We start from the raw sequence: 15,916 nt of genomic DNA on the forward strand, positions 1-15,916 counted from the left end.
TGATTTTAGTTGAAAGGGTGTGGTTGGGCGATCGGCTTTGACCTATCACTTACCTTTTTCGGCACATCTGTGGAACGATAATTTCAAGCACTCTACGTGAGGCTACCTTTGAAAGTGACTCAGAAACCACAACTAATCCAGAATGTGGCAGCTAGACTGGTGCCGGGGAGTGGCCACCAGGACCATATAACACCAGTCCTAAAGGATCTTCATCGGCTTCCAGTGCATTTCCGAGCACAATTTAAAGTGTTGGTGCCAAACTTGAAAGCTCTAAATGGCCTCGACCCAGTATGCCTGAAGGAGTGTCTCCACCCCAATCACTCAGCCCAGACACTGAGGTCCTCCTCTGAGGGTCTTCTGCTAGTTCCCTCACTGCGAGAAGCGAAATTACAGGGAACCAGGCAGAGGGCCTTCTCGGTAGTGGCACCCACCCTGTAGAACACCCTCCCTTCAGATGTCAAGGAAATAAACAACTGTCTGACTTTTAGAAGACATCTGAAGGCAGCCCTGTATCGGGAAGTTTTTAATGTCTGGTGTTTTATTATGTTTCAAAATATGCTGAAAGCTGACCAGAGTAGCTGGGGAAATCGAGCCAGATGGGTGGGGTATAAATAATAAAATTATTATTATTATTATTATTATTATTATTATTATTATTATTATTATTATTATTATTAACTACCAGACCTGTAGGAGGATTCTATATGACCTAGCTAGTTTTCTAGTTGTAGTTTTGCCTATTAAAAAAGAATGGGTAGAATCCCATGTGATTGACTGCCTGCATGATTTAGAATAATGAAGGGCAGATGAAGAATTCCTGTAGCAGGAGGACTTGTCAATTCTGTTGTTAGTGTTGGGCTAATTATAAATTGGCAAGAACCTGTTGCTTTCATAATGAAAGTTAAAGCTATCATCATGTAAAATATATTGGATATCGCAGTGGGTTGTTCTATTCATATGTTTTAATCCTATTTTGAGGCATGTCCCGGCTTTTCCATTGCATTGTTATATGACTGATGGTGGCCTTTGGCTAAGCAATAAAGATTTGACATCTGGGGTTGGTAGATTCGCATAATGCACAGACTAAAGCCCTCTCCAGGAGTTACGTTTTTAATATTTGTTTTTAATATTTGTTTGGTATATGTAAGTCCCCTTGAGCCCTTCAGATATAAGGTGATGTGTAAATAAAGTAGCAAAAGTAGTAAGAATAATAAAGAAAATGAGTGTGAAAGCAGCAGCAGGGATGGGCATGTCACACCTTGGTTTTAGTTTCTGTCACCTTCCAAATTGTTCAGAGTTCTAAAAACGGGAGGAGCCTCCATAGTAAATTTTTCCAAAAATTTTTAGGGCCCTCCTGAGACCTACTCTCGAAAAGGAAAGGATGACTGCGTCATCCGCATATAGTAACAAAGGGCAGCGATAAAGTGCTAGGCGGGGTGCATGAATCCTTTCTTGAGCCTCTATTAGGGGAGTCCTCATGTCGCTTATGAACAAATTGAACAGGAATGGAGCCAATATACAACCCTGTCGGACACCTCTGTTAATGGGAATTGAATTGGTGAGATCGCCCTCCGGGGTGAGTCTCACTCTGGCCACTGAGTTCTCGCCTCCATGGTAAGGTTACCAGATTTTCCCCCCCAGTGAATCTGGGGACACAATGAATGAATGAATGAATGAATGAATGAATGTTTGTTGATGCTGCAGTGATGGTGGTGGCAGAGGGGCCGCTGCCACCTTGACCTCAACCACCACGTTTCCCCCTTCCTACAAGGTTTCTATCTCCTTTCTTCATGAGCCTGGGCTCATGTTGTTGGTTCTTCGGTGGTGGTGGTGGGGAAGTGGTGGGTGGTGGGTAGGGTATGGAAGGCGGAGAAGGAGGGCCGAGAGCAGCGACGCTGGCGAGACTTGGGCAGTGTGATGCCTCCCTTCCCATCAGAGCAGCCCCAATCCCATTCCTACTAGTGTGCAAGCAGGAGGGGGTGGGGATCCCTCAGCTGGGAAGCGAGGCTTCACACCGCCTTTCGGAGCAGCCCCATCCCAATTCCTATTTGCGTGCAAGCAGAAGGGGGCAGGGATCTCTCAGGCAGCGCAATGCCTCCCTTCCCATCGGAGCAGCCCCAATCCCATTCCTACTAGTGTGCAAGCAGGAGGGGGCGGGGATCCCTCAGCTGGGAAGGAAGTCTTCCCATTGCCTAACTGAGAGATCCCTTCCCCCCTACTTCTTGCACGCAAGTAGGAGTTGGGAGGCTGCTCCGATAGGCAGCGTGAAGCCTCCTTTCACCAGCTGAGTTCCTGGGGTCAGGGAAGGTGGAGGCAGCCCGGAAGCTGCATCTTTGAGCCCCTGCACCACCATCATATGGGGACTTCCGAGCAGCTCCTGAAGCCAGCCAGAGCCAACTGCTCCAGGCTGCTGAGACTGCTGCTGCTGCATTTCCCGGGGACATTAGATGAAATCCGGGGACATTCCGGGGATGCAGTTTGTCCGGGGACTTATTCGCAAATCCGGGGACTGTCCCTGGGAAATTGGGACGTCTGGTAACCGTACTCCAGGGACACAAAAGTGTCTCTCCACCCCCGTGCAGAAAATCACCACCTGCAAGTTGGACGGCAGTAGACCTCGCAACAGCGTGTCCTGACATTCAACCATTCCACAGAATATTCAGTCATAAGTGGCCTCCTTCAGGATGGTCTGTCCCTGGAAGGAGTAAATAAATTCGGTGATGCTACATGTATCAGGTACATCTGTTGGTGCTTTTATGTTCCTATCTCTCCATGTGCTGGTGAACTTGGGGAAGTTACAACTAGAGGCAAGAATCAGCATGACTGGGGGAACAGCAATGTTTGCAATGCAAAACGAATACCCCCTATAATGGTTGGGAGTTACTCGTGCGTAATCCTGCTCCGTTTGAGCATTGGATTGCCTGGTTAAACCCTCCGGACTGCACAGCCCATTTCAGCGTGGCTGCCCTTAGTCACTCGTAGAATCTGTCTGTGGGCGTTTCTTAAAGCGTTGCCAACATAAGAGTTGTTTGACGCTCAATCGTTTCCGCCTCTCACTGCGCGGGAGTCTCCTGCGCAGGGTGGGCGTGGGCAGCGGGGTGCTTGGGCTCTCCTCGCTAACCTCCAACGAAGAGTCCTGGAGCCCCTGCACCTCCCTGTCCCGTTGCTCTCCTGGATCCCTGGTGTTACACTCATTCTCTTCCCCTTCCTCCCGGCTGAGTCTCCCTCTAGCGCTGGGACCTTCCCCTGCAGAATCAGAGACCCTCTCCTTCTCCCGTGCCTCTGATGGCAGTTCCCTGACCCCCCCCCAAAAAAAAACTACCCAGAAGGCAGCTTTCCCCCCCAAAAAAAACCCCTGGCTATTAAGGACTGAGCATGCTTAATAGCTACAGAATATTGAGTGACAGCTAGAAAAGAAAAAACAGAATGTGTATGTGTGAGACAGAGAGAGATAAAGAGAGGGAATTGGGATACTCTGCTTGCAGGGAATGGCTGAAACTCTCCCTTCAGTCCCTTCTTAGAGCACTTTTTTAAGGAGAGAAGACACGCTGCAACATTTTGTTTGAGGTCCCTCTTGGGTCTGGGTTACTGTGTTCTTGGCCTTACACGTACTGGGCAACCCACATAAGCTAATGAGGAGGCCATTGATTCAGCCACACTCAATCATGGTTTTTTTTGTTTTTTTTTTGTATTTCTCAACTTCCCTAAAGGGCACTTTATTTGCCCTGCTCAAGTTTTGCTTCCAGCCTCCCCCACTCTGCTGCTCTTGTTTGTGTAGGTTGATGTGATTTGGCATCATTTGCAGATTTCTAGCCAGTGGGAAGGTAGAGGCACGGGGGCATCGCAAGTCATGATGGACGAGCTTCTGCGGAGTTCTGAGCCTGGCAGTTTTTCACGGTTCTTGCTCACAAGCTGCCTCGTTCTAATCAGCCCTGTCAATTCCTCACTTTAATGAGCATCACCAAAGCCCACCTGATTATTCCTGAAAGAATGGTGTGTTTGGCCCCTCCCCAGCTTACGAAAACCCTAATAGCCAGGATGTGGCTTGGGGAAATGAATGCACACAGGGAGGAAAGGGATGCTGAAAGGCAGTGCGTCTGACAACAACAACAGCATCGCTGGCGCCAGTGCCTGAGCTAGAAGCCCTGGCCTTGAGAGAGTTGGGTTCTCCCCGCACCTTCTCTACCTTCATGCACACACACACACACCCTTTCTGCTGTGGGATACCCACGCCCACAGGCTCTCTTGAGAGGCCTCTGGTGACAGAAATGGGGTCAACCCTGTGGGACTGCTTGCAGGGAATGGCTGAAACCCTCCCTTCAGTCACTTCTTAGAAGCCTTAATCTTTCTGTTCCTCTGCAGCAGGCAGGCGGCTAACCCTTTGTGAGTGGGGTTTTTGTTTGTTTCAGAGAGACAGAAGCGCAGGTGAACTTAGGCCAGCCTTAGCCACTGCAGATTCCTCCCTTTCTTAACCTTTGCCACAGCCTTTTAACAGGGCAATGCAGTACTTAACTCAGACCAACACGGCTACTTTTTGATGGTCTCATTTCTCTCTCTTTCCCGCCACAGTTTTCCTAGTGGCTTGTTCAGCAGTGAGTGTTTCCAGGAGTTGGGAACAAAGGCGTTACACTAGGGTTGGGCACAGCTTTGGCAACTTTCTGTGGTGATGTCAGAACTGACGTATTAAAACCCAAGAGTCCTGTTGGATCCAGCTGAGGCCTTGCCTAGCCCAGAATCTTTTTCCATCCCTGGCTCTGTTGTTTTGAGAAGTTCAAGGGCAGGGCAAGAAGGTACCAACCCCCTCCCATGGTATCTGGGATTATAGGTTATGTATATGCCAGCAGTCACATTTGCATGTTGTTGCACACATCAAAGAGGGGTGGGGATATCTCCACACAATGGACATTACCTCTGGTTCCAACATCTGGAACCAACTCCTTCTCTTGAACCTGCCACCTGCACATGCACAATGACTGTCTGAAACACGCACACCTCAGCTTCGCTGTGAAGTGAATGTGGCTCATGTTTTCAATGGGATGGAAGCTGGTTTCAGGCAAATGCATTAAACAGCAGTACACAGAGGTCTCTCTATCCGAACACAGAGCATTCTCAGGAAATAGTTTGTTAGACAAGCTACTTCTTCTTCTTCTTCTTTGGCGACCACTCGTGGCCAGGTAAGATTGTCTTCCATGAACACGGTCTTAACAGTTACAGTGGTACCTCAGGTTAAGTACTTAATTCGTTCCGGAGGTCTGTACTTAACCCGAAACTGTTCTTAACCTGAAGCACCACTTTAGCTAATGGGGCCTCCTGCTGCCACTGGGCTGCCGAAGCACAATTTCTGTTCTCATCCTGAAGCAAAGTTCTTAACCTAAAGCACTATTTCTGGGTTAGCGGAGTCTGTAACCTGAAGCGTATGTAACCTGAGGTACCACTGTAGTCTGTAAGTGACTGTGGAGGCCAATTCTGGATCCACACGTTCTTTCATAGTGGGGACATAGGTTTCCGGGCGGGAGTTGATCACTGTGAGGGTTTGCCAAGTGTGCGCTCTTCTTAGTAGTATGTTTTTTCCTTTTGTCCTGAGTTTGAGCATCTTCAAAGTCCATGGCACCTTTGGTAAAGGCTGTTCTCCAATTGGAGCGCTCGCAGACCAGTGTTTCCCAATTGTCAGTGTTTATACTAAAAGAAAAAAAATGATTTGCTTTGAGTGAGTTTCTAAACCTCATTTGTTGACCACTAGTATTACACTTTCCATTTTTAAGTTCAGAATAGAGTAGGGCCTGCAAGACGGAGCTGTTCTGCCAGGTCTTTGACAAGTGTCCAGTCTCACCCCCCTCTTTTTACAAGACCTTGCATATACAGTGGTGCCCCGCAAGACGAATGCCTCGCAAGACGGAAAACTCGCTAGACGAAAGGGTTTTGCGGTTTTTGAGTCGTTCCGCAAGACGAATTTCCCTATGGGCTTGCTTCGCAAGACGAAACATCTTACGAGTTCTTGTGAGTTTGTTTCCTTTTTCTTAAAGCCGCTAAGCCGTTAATAGCCGCAAAGACGCTAATAGCCGCTAAGCCGCTAATAGCCGTGCTTCGCAAGACGAAAAAAACCGCAAGACGAAGAGACTCGCGGAACGGATTAATTTCGTCTTGCGAGGCACCACTGTAAGTGGCCTCTCTAACTTTTCTCAGTGGCTCATACAAATAACTGAGCCTGGGGAGCAATTAATGTTCCCAACCCTTATATTTATAGTTATAAATTGTGGGGTTGCCATCTGATTTATTCTGATTTTAAGCTGATTTTAAGCTGTATTTCAGTCAATTGCTGGATTTTATGTTTTAATGTATTATATACTTTGATGTTAGCTGCCCTGAGCCCAGGTTGGCCAGGGAGGGCAGCATATAAATTTATTATTATTATTATTATTATTATTATTATTATTATTATTATTATTTATTATTTATTTGGAAGACGAACACAAGGCATTCTCGGGAAATAGTTTGTTAGCTGAGGATTCACGTAGCAAGTCTATGATTTCCATTTATTCCTATGGGAAAATTTCTAATGCATTCCTGACCACAAAATTTTAACCCAGTAAAACATTCTGAAACCTTGCAAAAAGCAAACAAGGAAGGAAAAATGCTGTCTTATTTGTCTGATCTCCCCCCCTTCCTCCCACCACACAAAAACTTAGGACTGTTTAAGCTGCTTATTTGGTTTGAGTACTTCATGCAGTGCCAACAAAGGTCCGTATAGTGAAAGCCATGGTGTTCCCAGTAGTGATGTATGGAAGTGAAAGCTGGACCATAAAGAAGGCTGATCGCCGAAGAATTGATGCTTTTGAATTATGGTGCTGGAGGAAACTCTTGAGAGTCCCAGGGACTGCAAGAAGATCAAACCTATCCATTCTGAAGGAAATTAGCCCTGAGTGCTCATTGGAAGGACAGATCCTGAAGCTGAGGCTCCAATACTTTGGCCACCTCATGAGAAGAGAAGACTCCCTGGAAAAGACCCTGATGTTGGGAAAGATGGAGGGCACAAGGAGAAGTGGACGACAGAGGACGAGATGGTGGGACAGTGTTCTTGAAGCTACCAGCATGAGTTTGACCAAACTGCGGGAGGCAGTGGAAGACAGGAGTGCCTGGCGTGCTCTGGTTCAGGGGGTCACGGAGAGTCGGACACGACTAAACAACTAAACAACAACAACAACATGCATGTCCTGCTGTTTGACTATCTGAATCTGAAGTATGTATAGTGAGGTTACTCATGTTTGGATAACTGAAATTCCATCTAACAAGTGTTGGGATAGCAGGACCTGCATATATTTTTCAAGATAGATATGTATTGTGGCTAACACAATGTGTAAATGGCTCCAAGCAGCAGGAGTGGGAGCACACTGGAGCCAAAGTAAATGATAATGTGTACCCAGGCATAATGTCTCTGAGCACCAGCCCACCATTGGTAAACTTTCCATTCCCAGTCGCCTCCCCAACCTCCTCCTGTGTTTCTCTTATTGGTTATCATGCAGAGCACTCAAAAGAGGAATGGAAACACAACATTTGAATCGGTGAATGTTGAGAGTCATCTAAACGTCATTGTCAATGTTTTACTGTGTATCCAAAAGTGGGGGAAACAGATTAATCTGCAGTTGGTTAGCATTCACATGTGAATGTCAATAACCACTAAACTTTGTACATTCAGTATAACATACACAAATAGGTGTGTTTATCTATTTATTTAGATTTATATTCCATCTCACAGGATGGGTAACAACAGCATAATAATAATAATAATAATAATAATAATAATAATAATAATAAATCCATCAGATCTCGCCACTATTTCCCAATCTATATTTAAAAGGATTTTAATAAGATTTTGAGGGTTTTATTCTAATGCACTTATAAAAAAAAAAATTGTAAGTTGCCCTGAAGGATTTTTAGTGAAAATGAGCAAATAGATAAACCCACTGTACTGGCATGGATTCAAAATGGCGGATACTTTTCATAGCAGGATATTGACTGGTCCTTTGTCAATGATGCAACCCTGGTCTGCACCAGACTTAAAAAGAGCTCTGCTGCGAGATTCACCGAATAGATTGTATTGGTTAAGAGATATGCTCTTTTTGTTGCTGCCACTGCCATGTGGTAGTAACTATCAAACTATGTTGTATGAAAAAATAAATAAACCCACCTTCTGTATTGTGTGTGAGCACACTGGAGATGCAACGATGCAGAAGCACTGCAATTTGCACAAAGTTTGTGCCCAGGACAAATCTCAGTGACTTGAACAGAAACCAAAATTGGTGGGATTTAATTTTTATTCTTAGCATTTTAAAAAATAAGTTTTCCAGGTTGAAGAGTGAATTGTGCATTCAGTTATAATTAAATAAAACATGTTCCTCAACTACCAGGTGTTTGGAGAAACTGACTTAGGGTTTGCAATCTCGCAACTGTCATTTGAGCCTAAACTCTGCTCCAGTCCACATTTAGCCTGGTTTAAAACTTAGTTTGGCAGCTGCGTGGGTGGCATGCTCAGAAGTCTTAGAACTCTGTGTTATTGCTGGCTTTGCCAGCCATGCGCTAAACTCCCTTGCTTCTCCTCCATCTTTCCCAATCAGACTTAATTAAAGTGTTTGCAAGCCACAGCCTGGTTTTAATTACAGTGAAATTGTCCAGATTAGAATGAAATTGGCCGATCATTGTTTACAGCCGCATTGTTAGGGGACACAGCAGGCTGCTGAAATCATCTCCATGCCAGCCATCATAGTGTGAAGAATATGTGAGGCCTCTTAAGTGGAGGTTTGGTTGGCACGTAGCTCATGACTTGTTCCACAGGCAGCAGATGTTAAACTGATATGTATAAAATTGCTGAGTGTCAACACGTTTATCTTTGGCCGAGATCTCAATACAAAGAATGGCCTGATAGGTGGCCCAAAAAAGGTACTGCTTTTGTTAATTACATTTTTGCCTCACCGCTCTTCCCTCAAGGTGCCATACGCAAGGTACGCCTCTGTCTCCCCAATCTCAGTGCAATCTTGTGAGACAGGTCAGACTGAGAGAGAGCGAGATTGCCCCAAGGTCAAACTGAAGTAAATAATCAGAATTTAAAGTGAATCATCTGGAGTAAAGCCTATATTTTGCACACAGAAAGACTTAAAAACTAAACTCCGAAATGGCTCTCAGTGTAAAAGCTGTTTCATAAATGGGGGCCTTTTTTTATAAGCCAAGGTCTAGTGTGAAGGAAGATACAACTCCAGTCACAGTGGTACAAGTATCCTTAAGGTGTCAACGTGCAAAAAGGGCAGCAGGGCTGCTGGGCTTCTAAAGGAGAAGAGATTTTGTCAGGTTGGCTTCTTGGGACTTGGTGGTGATGGGAATCCACATCGTCTGGTTTCATGCAATGGCCAGACTCAAATGGAACTGTATTGATAATGGCAGAAGTAGACACAATTATGAACCTAGCAAATAGAGGACTACACAATCTTCCCCTGCCAGTTTCCCCACCCCCCTCTTCAAGACAAAAACGGTTCCTTTCAGGTGGGGTAGGAGTAACTAGCAGCAGAGTGGCATCACTAAAATGCAGGAAGCCTTTCGGTTTCTCCTTCATTGTAAATTATGTTCCTGAGCTTGCTCAAGAGCCTAATTTCCCACCAGCAGCATGGAATTTGCAGTTTCCATTGTCTCCTCAGTTGAATCAAGAGGCAGAGGAAATAGCAAATCCCATGGTCTCTAGCCATTGTTTTCTTCCTGTAAGAGCCCAAGAGAGCAGGGATGGGGAAACTTTGCCCCTCTAGATGTTGTTCAGCTATGTTTCTCACAATCCCTGCCCGTTGGCCATGCCAGGCGGGACTGATGGAAGCAAAGCAGTATCCTCTGTAGTTGCATCAAACCCTTTAAAAGACAAGCCAATGTCTTCGTGGTTTAGCTTGACAACCGTAACATAGGACGAAGCAGATGTGTAGTAGTCTTGTTACTCTTAAGTGGTTTTGCGATTTTATCCTGCCTTGGGGGAAGGAAAAGAGTAGCCGTGCAAATATATGCCCTTTACCCCCTTTTATAATTTGGGGCACTTTATCAGATCTACAGATTGCCAGTATTTACTGTGGTGTATAGACTGCCTTGTATAAATCTCTCTAATGTCCTATCCATCTGGAAAGCTGGTTCATACAGATGGGGTATGGATCAGAAATATTCCTTGAAGGAATAGGATCAAACTGATGTGAACTGAATTCCTCCAGCACTCTTGGCCTAGTGCCACTATGTGTTTCCACAAGCTGTTGGCATCACTCATTTCTGGTTGTAGCAATCAGTGTTACTGTCAAGGTACTAGGCACGAAAATGAAGTCTTCAACAGAGTTGCCATCACATTTGTCTGAAACAAAAATATTGATGGGAATTTGGAGGTTCCTGCTTAGGCAAAACATCCAAGGAATTCCTAAGGAAGCAATAAGAATGTTTCAGTAAGACTAAGGAAATTTATTGGTAGTGGTGTTCCATACATCTTTACCTGAAGCCAACCAAAAACACAATTGCACATTCTCAGTCGCTATCCACGCAGTGGGGAAAATGATAATAGCTGCAAAATTTAAATCTCCAGGTGAATTTGAAGGTTTCTGCTCAGGGGGAGCAGATGAGGAATTTTTTTGGGGGGGGAGGAAAGGAAAACAGAAAATAATTTAGAGTGTGGCTCTATGTTTATGCAGAAAAGTCTAATTGAGCTCAATGGGACTTAATCCCTAGTAAGTATACTTAGGTCTGTAGTCTTAATTGCATTTTTTCCAGGGTGTTTTCTGTAAACCCCTGGTTTTCAGAACACTTTGCATGTAATATTTTCAGTTGCTGTTGTTTATCGTTTTCCGGAGATGTCTGTACTGTCGGGTAAGTAAAGTGTGTGAATTGGTATTACATGTTTGTGTGAGTTGGATCCCATCTTGGAAGCATCATACATATAAGGGTGTGGTATTAACATAAGAAGCTGCCTTATACTTGGTCCATCTATCTCAGTATGATTCATTTGATTCAGAACAGCTTTTCAGTGTCTTTGGCAGGGCTCACTTCCCCCTCTGGAAGATTTTAAATTAAGCCTACAATCTTCACATGGGACGCGGGTGGCGCTGTGGGTTAAAGCCTCAGCGCCTAGGGCTTGCCAATCGAAAGGTCGGCAGTTCGAATCCCCGCGGCGGGGTGCGCTCCCGTCGTTCGGTCCCAGCGCCTGCCAACCTAGCAGTTCGAAAGCACCCCCGGGTGCAAGTAGATAAATAGGTACCGCTTACCAGCGGGAAGGTAAACGGCGTTCCGTGTGCTGCGCTGGCTCGCCAGATGCAGCTTTGTCACGCTGGCCACGTGACCCGGAAGTGTCTCCGGACAGCGCTGGCCCCCGGCCAATAGATGTGAGATGGGCGCACAAACCCCAGAGTCTGTCAAGACTGGCCCGTTCGGGCAGGGGTACCTTTACCTTTACCTTACAATCTTCACACTGCAAGGCCTGTGCTTAAGATTGGATTCATACAGAAACCCAGAACACTCAGAATATTGTGCAGAATTCTCTAGTTCTTCAGGCTTTCTGTCTTTGTGGTAGGGAAATCGGTGAAGGAAGAGGTGGACCGCAGAGACTAGTGTGCAACTTGGTCCCCATCCCTCTCCCAGTCTCACTTGGAGCAGGACTGGCCAGAGGTGGACTGAGGCAGCCATTTTGGAGGGGAATCCCAAGGGGCAGCTCCCCCCCCCCCCCGCCACCGGAGGAGCGAGGAGAAGCGGTGGCTTCTGGTGAGATCTTGTGAGACTCTTGCAGATATTGCCACCGCTTCTCACTTCTCCTGCAACCCTACCACTGTTGCCACTGGGGAAGCAAGGATCAGTGGCTGCAGCTTCTGGGTTCTGGTGAGATTTCGCAGACCTCCCACTGGGGGCCAAAACCACACAACCCTGGTAAATTCAGAGGCAGTGTGAAGGCAGCCCCTGTTTTGCCTCAGGCATTGAAACAGGACCGGCTGCCCTGAGTTGGAGGGTGAGCGTCTGAAGCAGGGAGCCTCTTTTACTCCTGGGGGGCGGCTTGTGTGTTTTAGAAGCCTGGAAAATCAGGCCCCCCAGTTTGGGACGTCACCCTCCAACTTGTGAGGATGGCTGGAGAGGTAATGGAAGTGGAACTAGTGTTCTCGCCCCTGTTGACCCCCCTCCCCATGTGTATACTTAACTCACGATAGACAGTCTGTATTTGAGTTATCTTCGGAGGGTCCTTTATCCCCTTATTCCTAGGTGCTGGAAAACGTGCTCCTTTTTTATATTAGGAAAAACCAGGCCTTGTTCCTGGATACAATTATAATTGTGCTTACTTTGCCATTACTGTTTTCTTGGCTTTCTCCTCCAGAGAATTTGCTCGCTGGAAGGTGAATAACTTGGCATTGGAAAGGAAAGATTTTTTCAGCTTGCCTCTGCCCCTGGCTCCAGAATTCATCCGCAACATTCGCCTTCTGGGGCGTCGGCCCAGCCTCCAGCAGATCACCGAGAACCTGATTAAAAAATACGGGACCCATTTCCTGCTCTCTGCCACACTTGGAGGTGAATGTTCCCCTTTCTTCTCATGTGTTTTCTCTCTTAAAGTCAAAAACTATAGTCTTCAGCCACATTGGCCGAGTACCTGAATTAAGTGTTGTGTTTTTATATTTAAAAATGTGTTCCAAGCACACCAATAGCTCTGTACTACTGTAACAGTTTTATTAATTTATTCATTTGTTTAATTTATGTCCCACTCTTCCTCTTCAAGGAGCTCAAGGTGTGAGATTGCAGATTGTCAACGTGGGAACAAAAGCTCATGCCACAGGGGGGGACGGGACCCTGTCCTCATCAAGTGTACTCAGAATTAAGTTGCATTGAGTTCAATGGGGCTAACTTCAAAGTAACTATCTATAGATGTGCAGCCTTACAGTCCCATGCACTGTATCTTTACTCAGAAGCAGGTCCCATTATACAGTGGGGAGGGGGGTCAGTTACTCCCAAGAAAGTGTGCAAAGGATTGCAGCCATGCAGTTCGATTCCGTTGTATCCATTGTACAAAATGTCCTTGCTGTGCCAGAGCCTAGGCTGGCACCTAGTGCACAGTTGGGCATACGATAGCAACCATTGAACTGCAAGCAGTATGCCTGGTGGTAATGCCCACGACCCTCTTGAACAGAGTCTACAACGATAGTTTTGCGACCCTCCAAGTCATGGCACCTTCCCCTGACAACAGTTACAGTCAAACTACATCACCTGCCCCCTGGTCATCATAGTGCCACATCTTAGCAGACTGACACGCAGCCCACAGGCAGCAGTGCCATGAGTGTGTCGCAGGCAACTCTTCGCAGTTTCGTCAGCAAGGGGAATAAGAAAAAGAAAGATCAGGCTGAACCTCATGGGAGGCCTCTGTGCTGGCACCACAGCGCAGCAACCAATAGTACCGCTTATACAACAGGGTTCAAATTGTTCAAATTCCTCTTCCCAGCCCAAGCATTATGGCCACACACGTATTTTCAGCTCAAGGCAGAACTGGCATGGAGAAGCAGCCACACATTTCAAAGCACCAGGAGCATAAAGATTGGGGGGCCTGGCGGAAGCAAACATTGACTCCAGAGTCTTTTACACAAAGGTCAAGATGGCCCTTTTGCAAAGTTGTGCCCTCCATATGTTCTGGAGCACAACTACCAAAGCCAGCCTAGACCGAAGCTTAGGGAAGGTGAAGTCTGAAATATCTTTAGGGCAGCAGGTAGGGGAAGGCGGCCAAGAGCCCCACACTTCAACACCGCTTCTGGATACAGTGGTGCCCCGCAAGACGAATGCCTCACAAGACGGAAAACCCGCTAGAAGAAAGGGTTTCCCGTTTTTGAGCTGCTTCGCAAGACGATTTCCCCTATGGGCTTGCTTTGCAAGACGAAAACGTCTTGCAAGTGTTCCGATTTTTTTTGCTCCCCCCCTTTTTCTAAGCTGCTAAGCTGCTAATAGCCTTTTAGCCGCTAATCCGCTAAGCCTTTAATAGCCGCTAAACCGCTAATAGTGCTAATCCGCTAAGCCGCTAATAGGGTTGCTTCGCAAGACGAAAAAACCGCTAGACGAAGAGGCTCGCGGAACGGATTAATTTCCTCTTGCGAGGCACCACTGTACTACTGATTTCTATGCACATATATTTATGGGCACTCAGTGGGGATACCATGTTGAATGGAAAAGTGCAAAGGTGGATAAAACGGGCCTGGCATGGGGAAAACCCCGGCTCCCCACACTCAAGAGCCACCCTATGACTTCTTAGTCACGTGTATCACTGCCATCCTGGCTTTGGTGGGTGTCCCGCCCCATCCTGCACTCGCTACCGCTGGCCGTATTTTGTTTTGCTTATTAAAATCTATATACCATTTTTCATACATAATAGCCAAGTGGTGTACAAAAAAACAACAACCAAAAATAATAATAAAACTCAAATTAAGTCAGTGCTAGGAAACTAAAAGGAAACAAAATCCAACTGGCACTACATGGTCAGGAAAGGCCTCCACAAATGTGTTTTCTTCAAGTACTGAAATTGCATTTGGAGCACAGGCAGTTCCACAGGAAGGCAGTGGTTCTCAAAAAAAGTTCTCTGGGCCACACTTTTGGAATAAAAATTGGCTCGCACCACACCAAATTTTTAATTGATAAAAAATACACCTGAAAACAAAAAGAAACAACTCCTAGCAGCGCTTGATTTATAGCATAAAACACAACTACTTAAAATATCATCACAGGGCATCCGGAAAGTATAAAATAATGCAGCTACATAACAACATGAATCCTTCGTGAACTATAATATTGGATTGTTCTTGAATCTTCCTGCCACATCCTTTGAGAAGCGCTGCAGCGAACCTCTGCAGGTCGCAGCATTGCCAGGTTGGCCTCATCCGACGATCTTGGTGGGGTGAGAGGCACTTTGTCTGGTAAGCTTGATCCCCAGTGCATTGTGTGCACCAGCCCAGGCAGATTACAAAGACTCCCCCTTGGCTCTGTGGGACAGCACAGATTCCACAAGCCCAAGGACCAGGTCTTCCCACCACTAACTCTCCATCAGACCAAGAACAAGACTGTGGTCCAAAGCAGATGAAATGTTTACTTATCATGAGAAAAGCCACAATGGGCAGTCACAGGAGTTGCTTAGTCTGTTCTGTTTTTGTACAGCCCTCCCATCCTTCCCATAACAGCCCTGTGATGGGGTCAGCTGAGAGAAGGCACATTGCCAAAGGTGAGGGAGCTCCATGGATGAGCTGTACCATCCTGGCTCTTCGTGATGTTATGGTGGCCTGGCTCTCTTTGCTGAAGCCACCCGCACCCCTTCTCAGTCTTCCCATGTGTCTCCCCATGCCTCTTGTCACACCGAGCAACTTTGGGAACCTCACGTGGGGCGTTGGGGTCCGCTGAATCGCCCTTTCCCCATAATCTGGCAACAAAGTTCTCACACTAATACAAATTGGCGTGAAGACTTTGTTGTTATTGATTAAAGCCGTAGTTCAAGGCAGGGCTTAAAGTAGCGGTATGGATTTTTAGAAATCCATAAGTCATGTCTACTAATAGCAACAAAACAAGCTTGCCAGACAGCTAAAGACAATTAGTGACATTTTGCTGTGCAAGTGACCAATTGGCTTAAGATAATACCTCCTCACTTGCCAAGGCTGCTTTTTCCTCTCCCCTCCTTAGTCTGAACGTGTGTTTTCTGTGTTTTGATCTTCTGTAGGTCTATTAAAAGTCCACTGTGGAACTGCTGTTGACACCCATATATAGAATTAGCATGTTCAATTATTAATGGATCTGATTGTGTGTGTGTGTGTGTGTGTGTGTAGAAATTGCCCAGAGGCAGGAGGATATCCTCAGTTTTAAATGTGTTTGTGGTAGGGGGGCTATTGTTTTGTTGTTTTTGTTTTAATTATTT

General features: G+C 46.1%; 1 protein-coding gene across 2 annotated transcripts in view; it reads left to right on the plus strand.

The window, feature by feature from the left end:
- Positions 1–15,916, plus strand: part of BRINP2 (BMP/retinoic acid inducible neural specific 2) — a 95,024-nt gene that overhangs the window by 57,206 nt on the left and 21,902 nt on the right. For both annotated transcript variants that reach the window (XM_082229063.1, XM_082229064.1), the window contains exon 3: positions 12,362–12,552. In XM_082229063.1, the coding sequence (XP_082085189.1) occupies positions 12,362–12,552 (191 nt within the window). The remainder of the gene's footprint in view (positions 1–12,361; positions 12,553–15,916) is intronic.

This window comes from Podarcis vaucheri, assembly GCF_965113315.1.
Source record: "Podarcis vaucheri genome assembly, chromosome: 6".
Lineage (NCBI taxonomy): Eukaryota > Metazoa > Chordata > Lepidosauria > Squamata > Lacertidae > Podarcis > Podarcis vaucheri.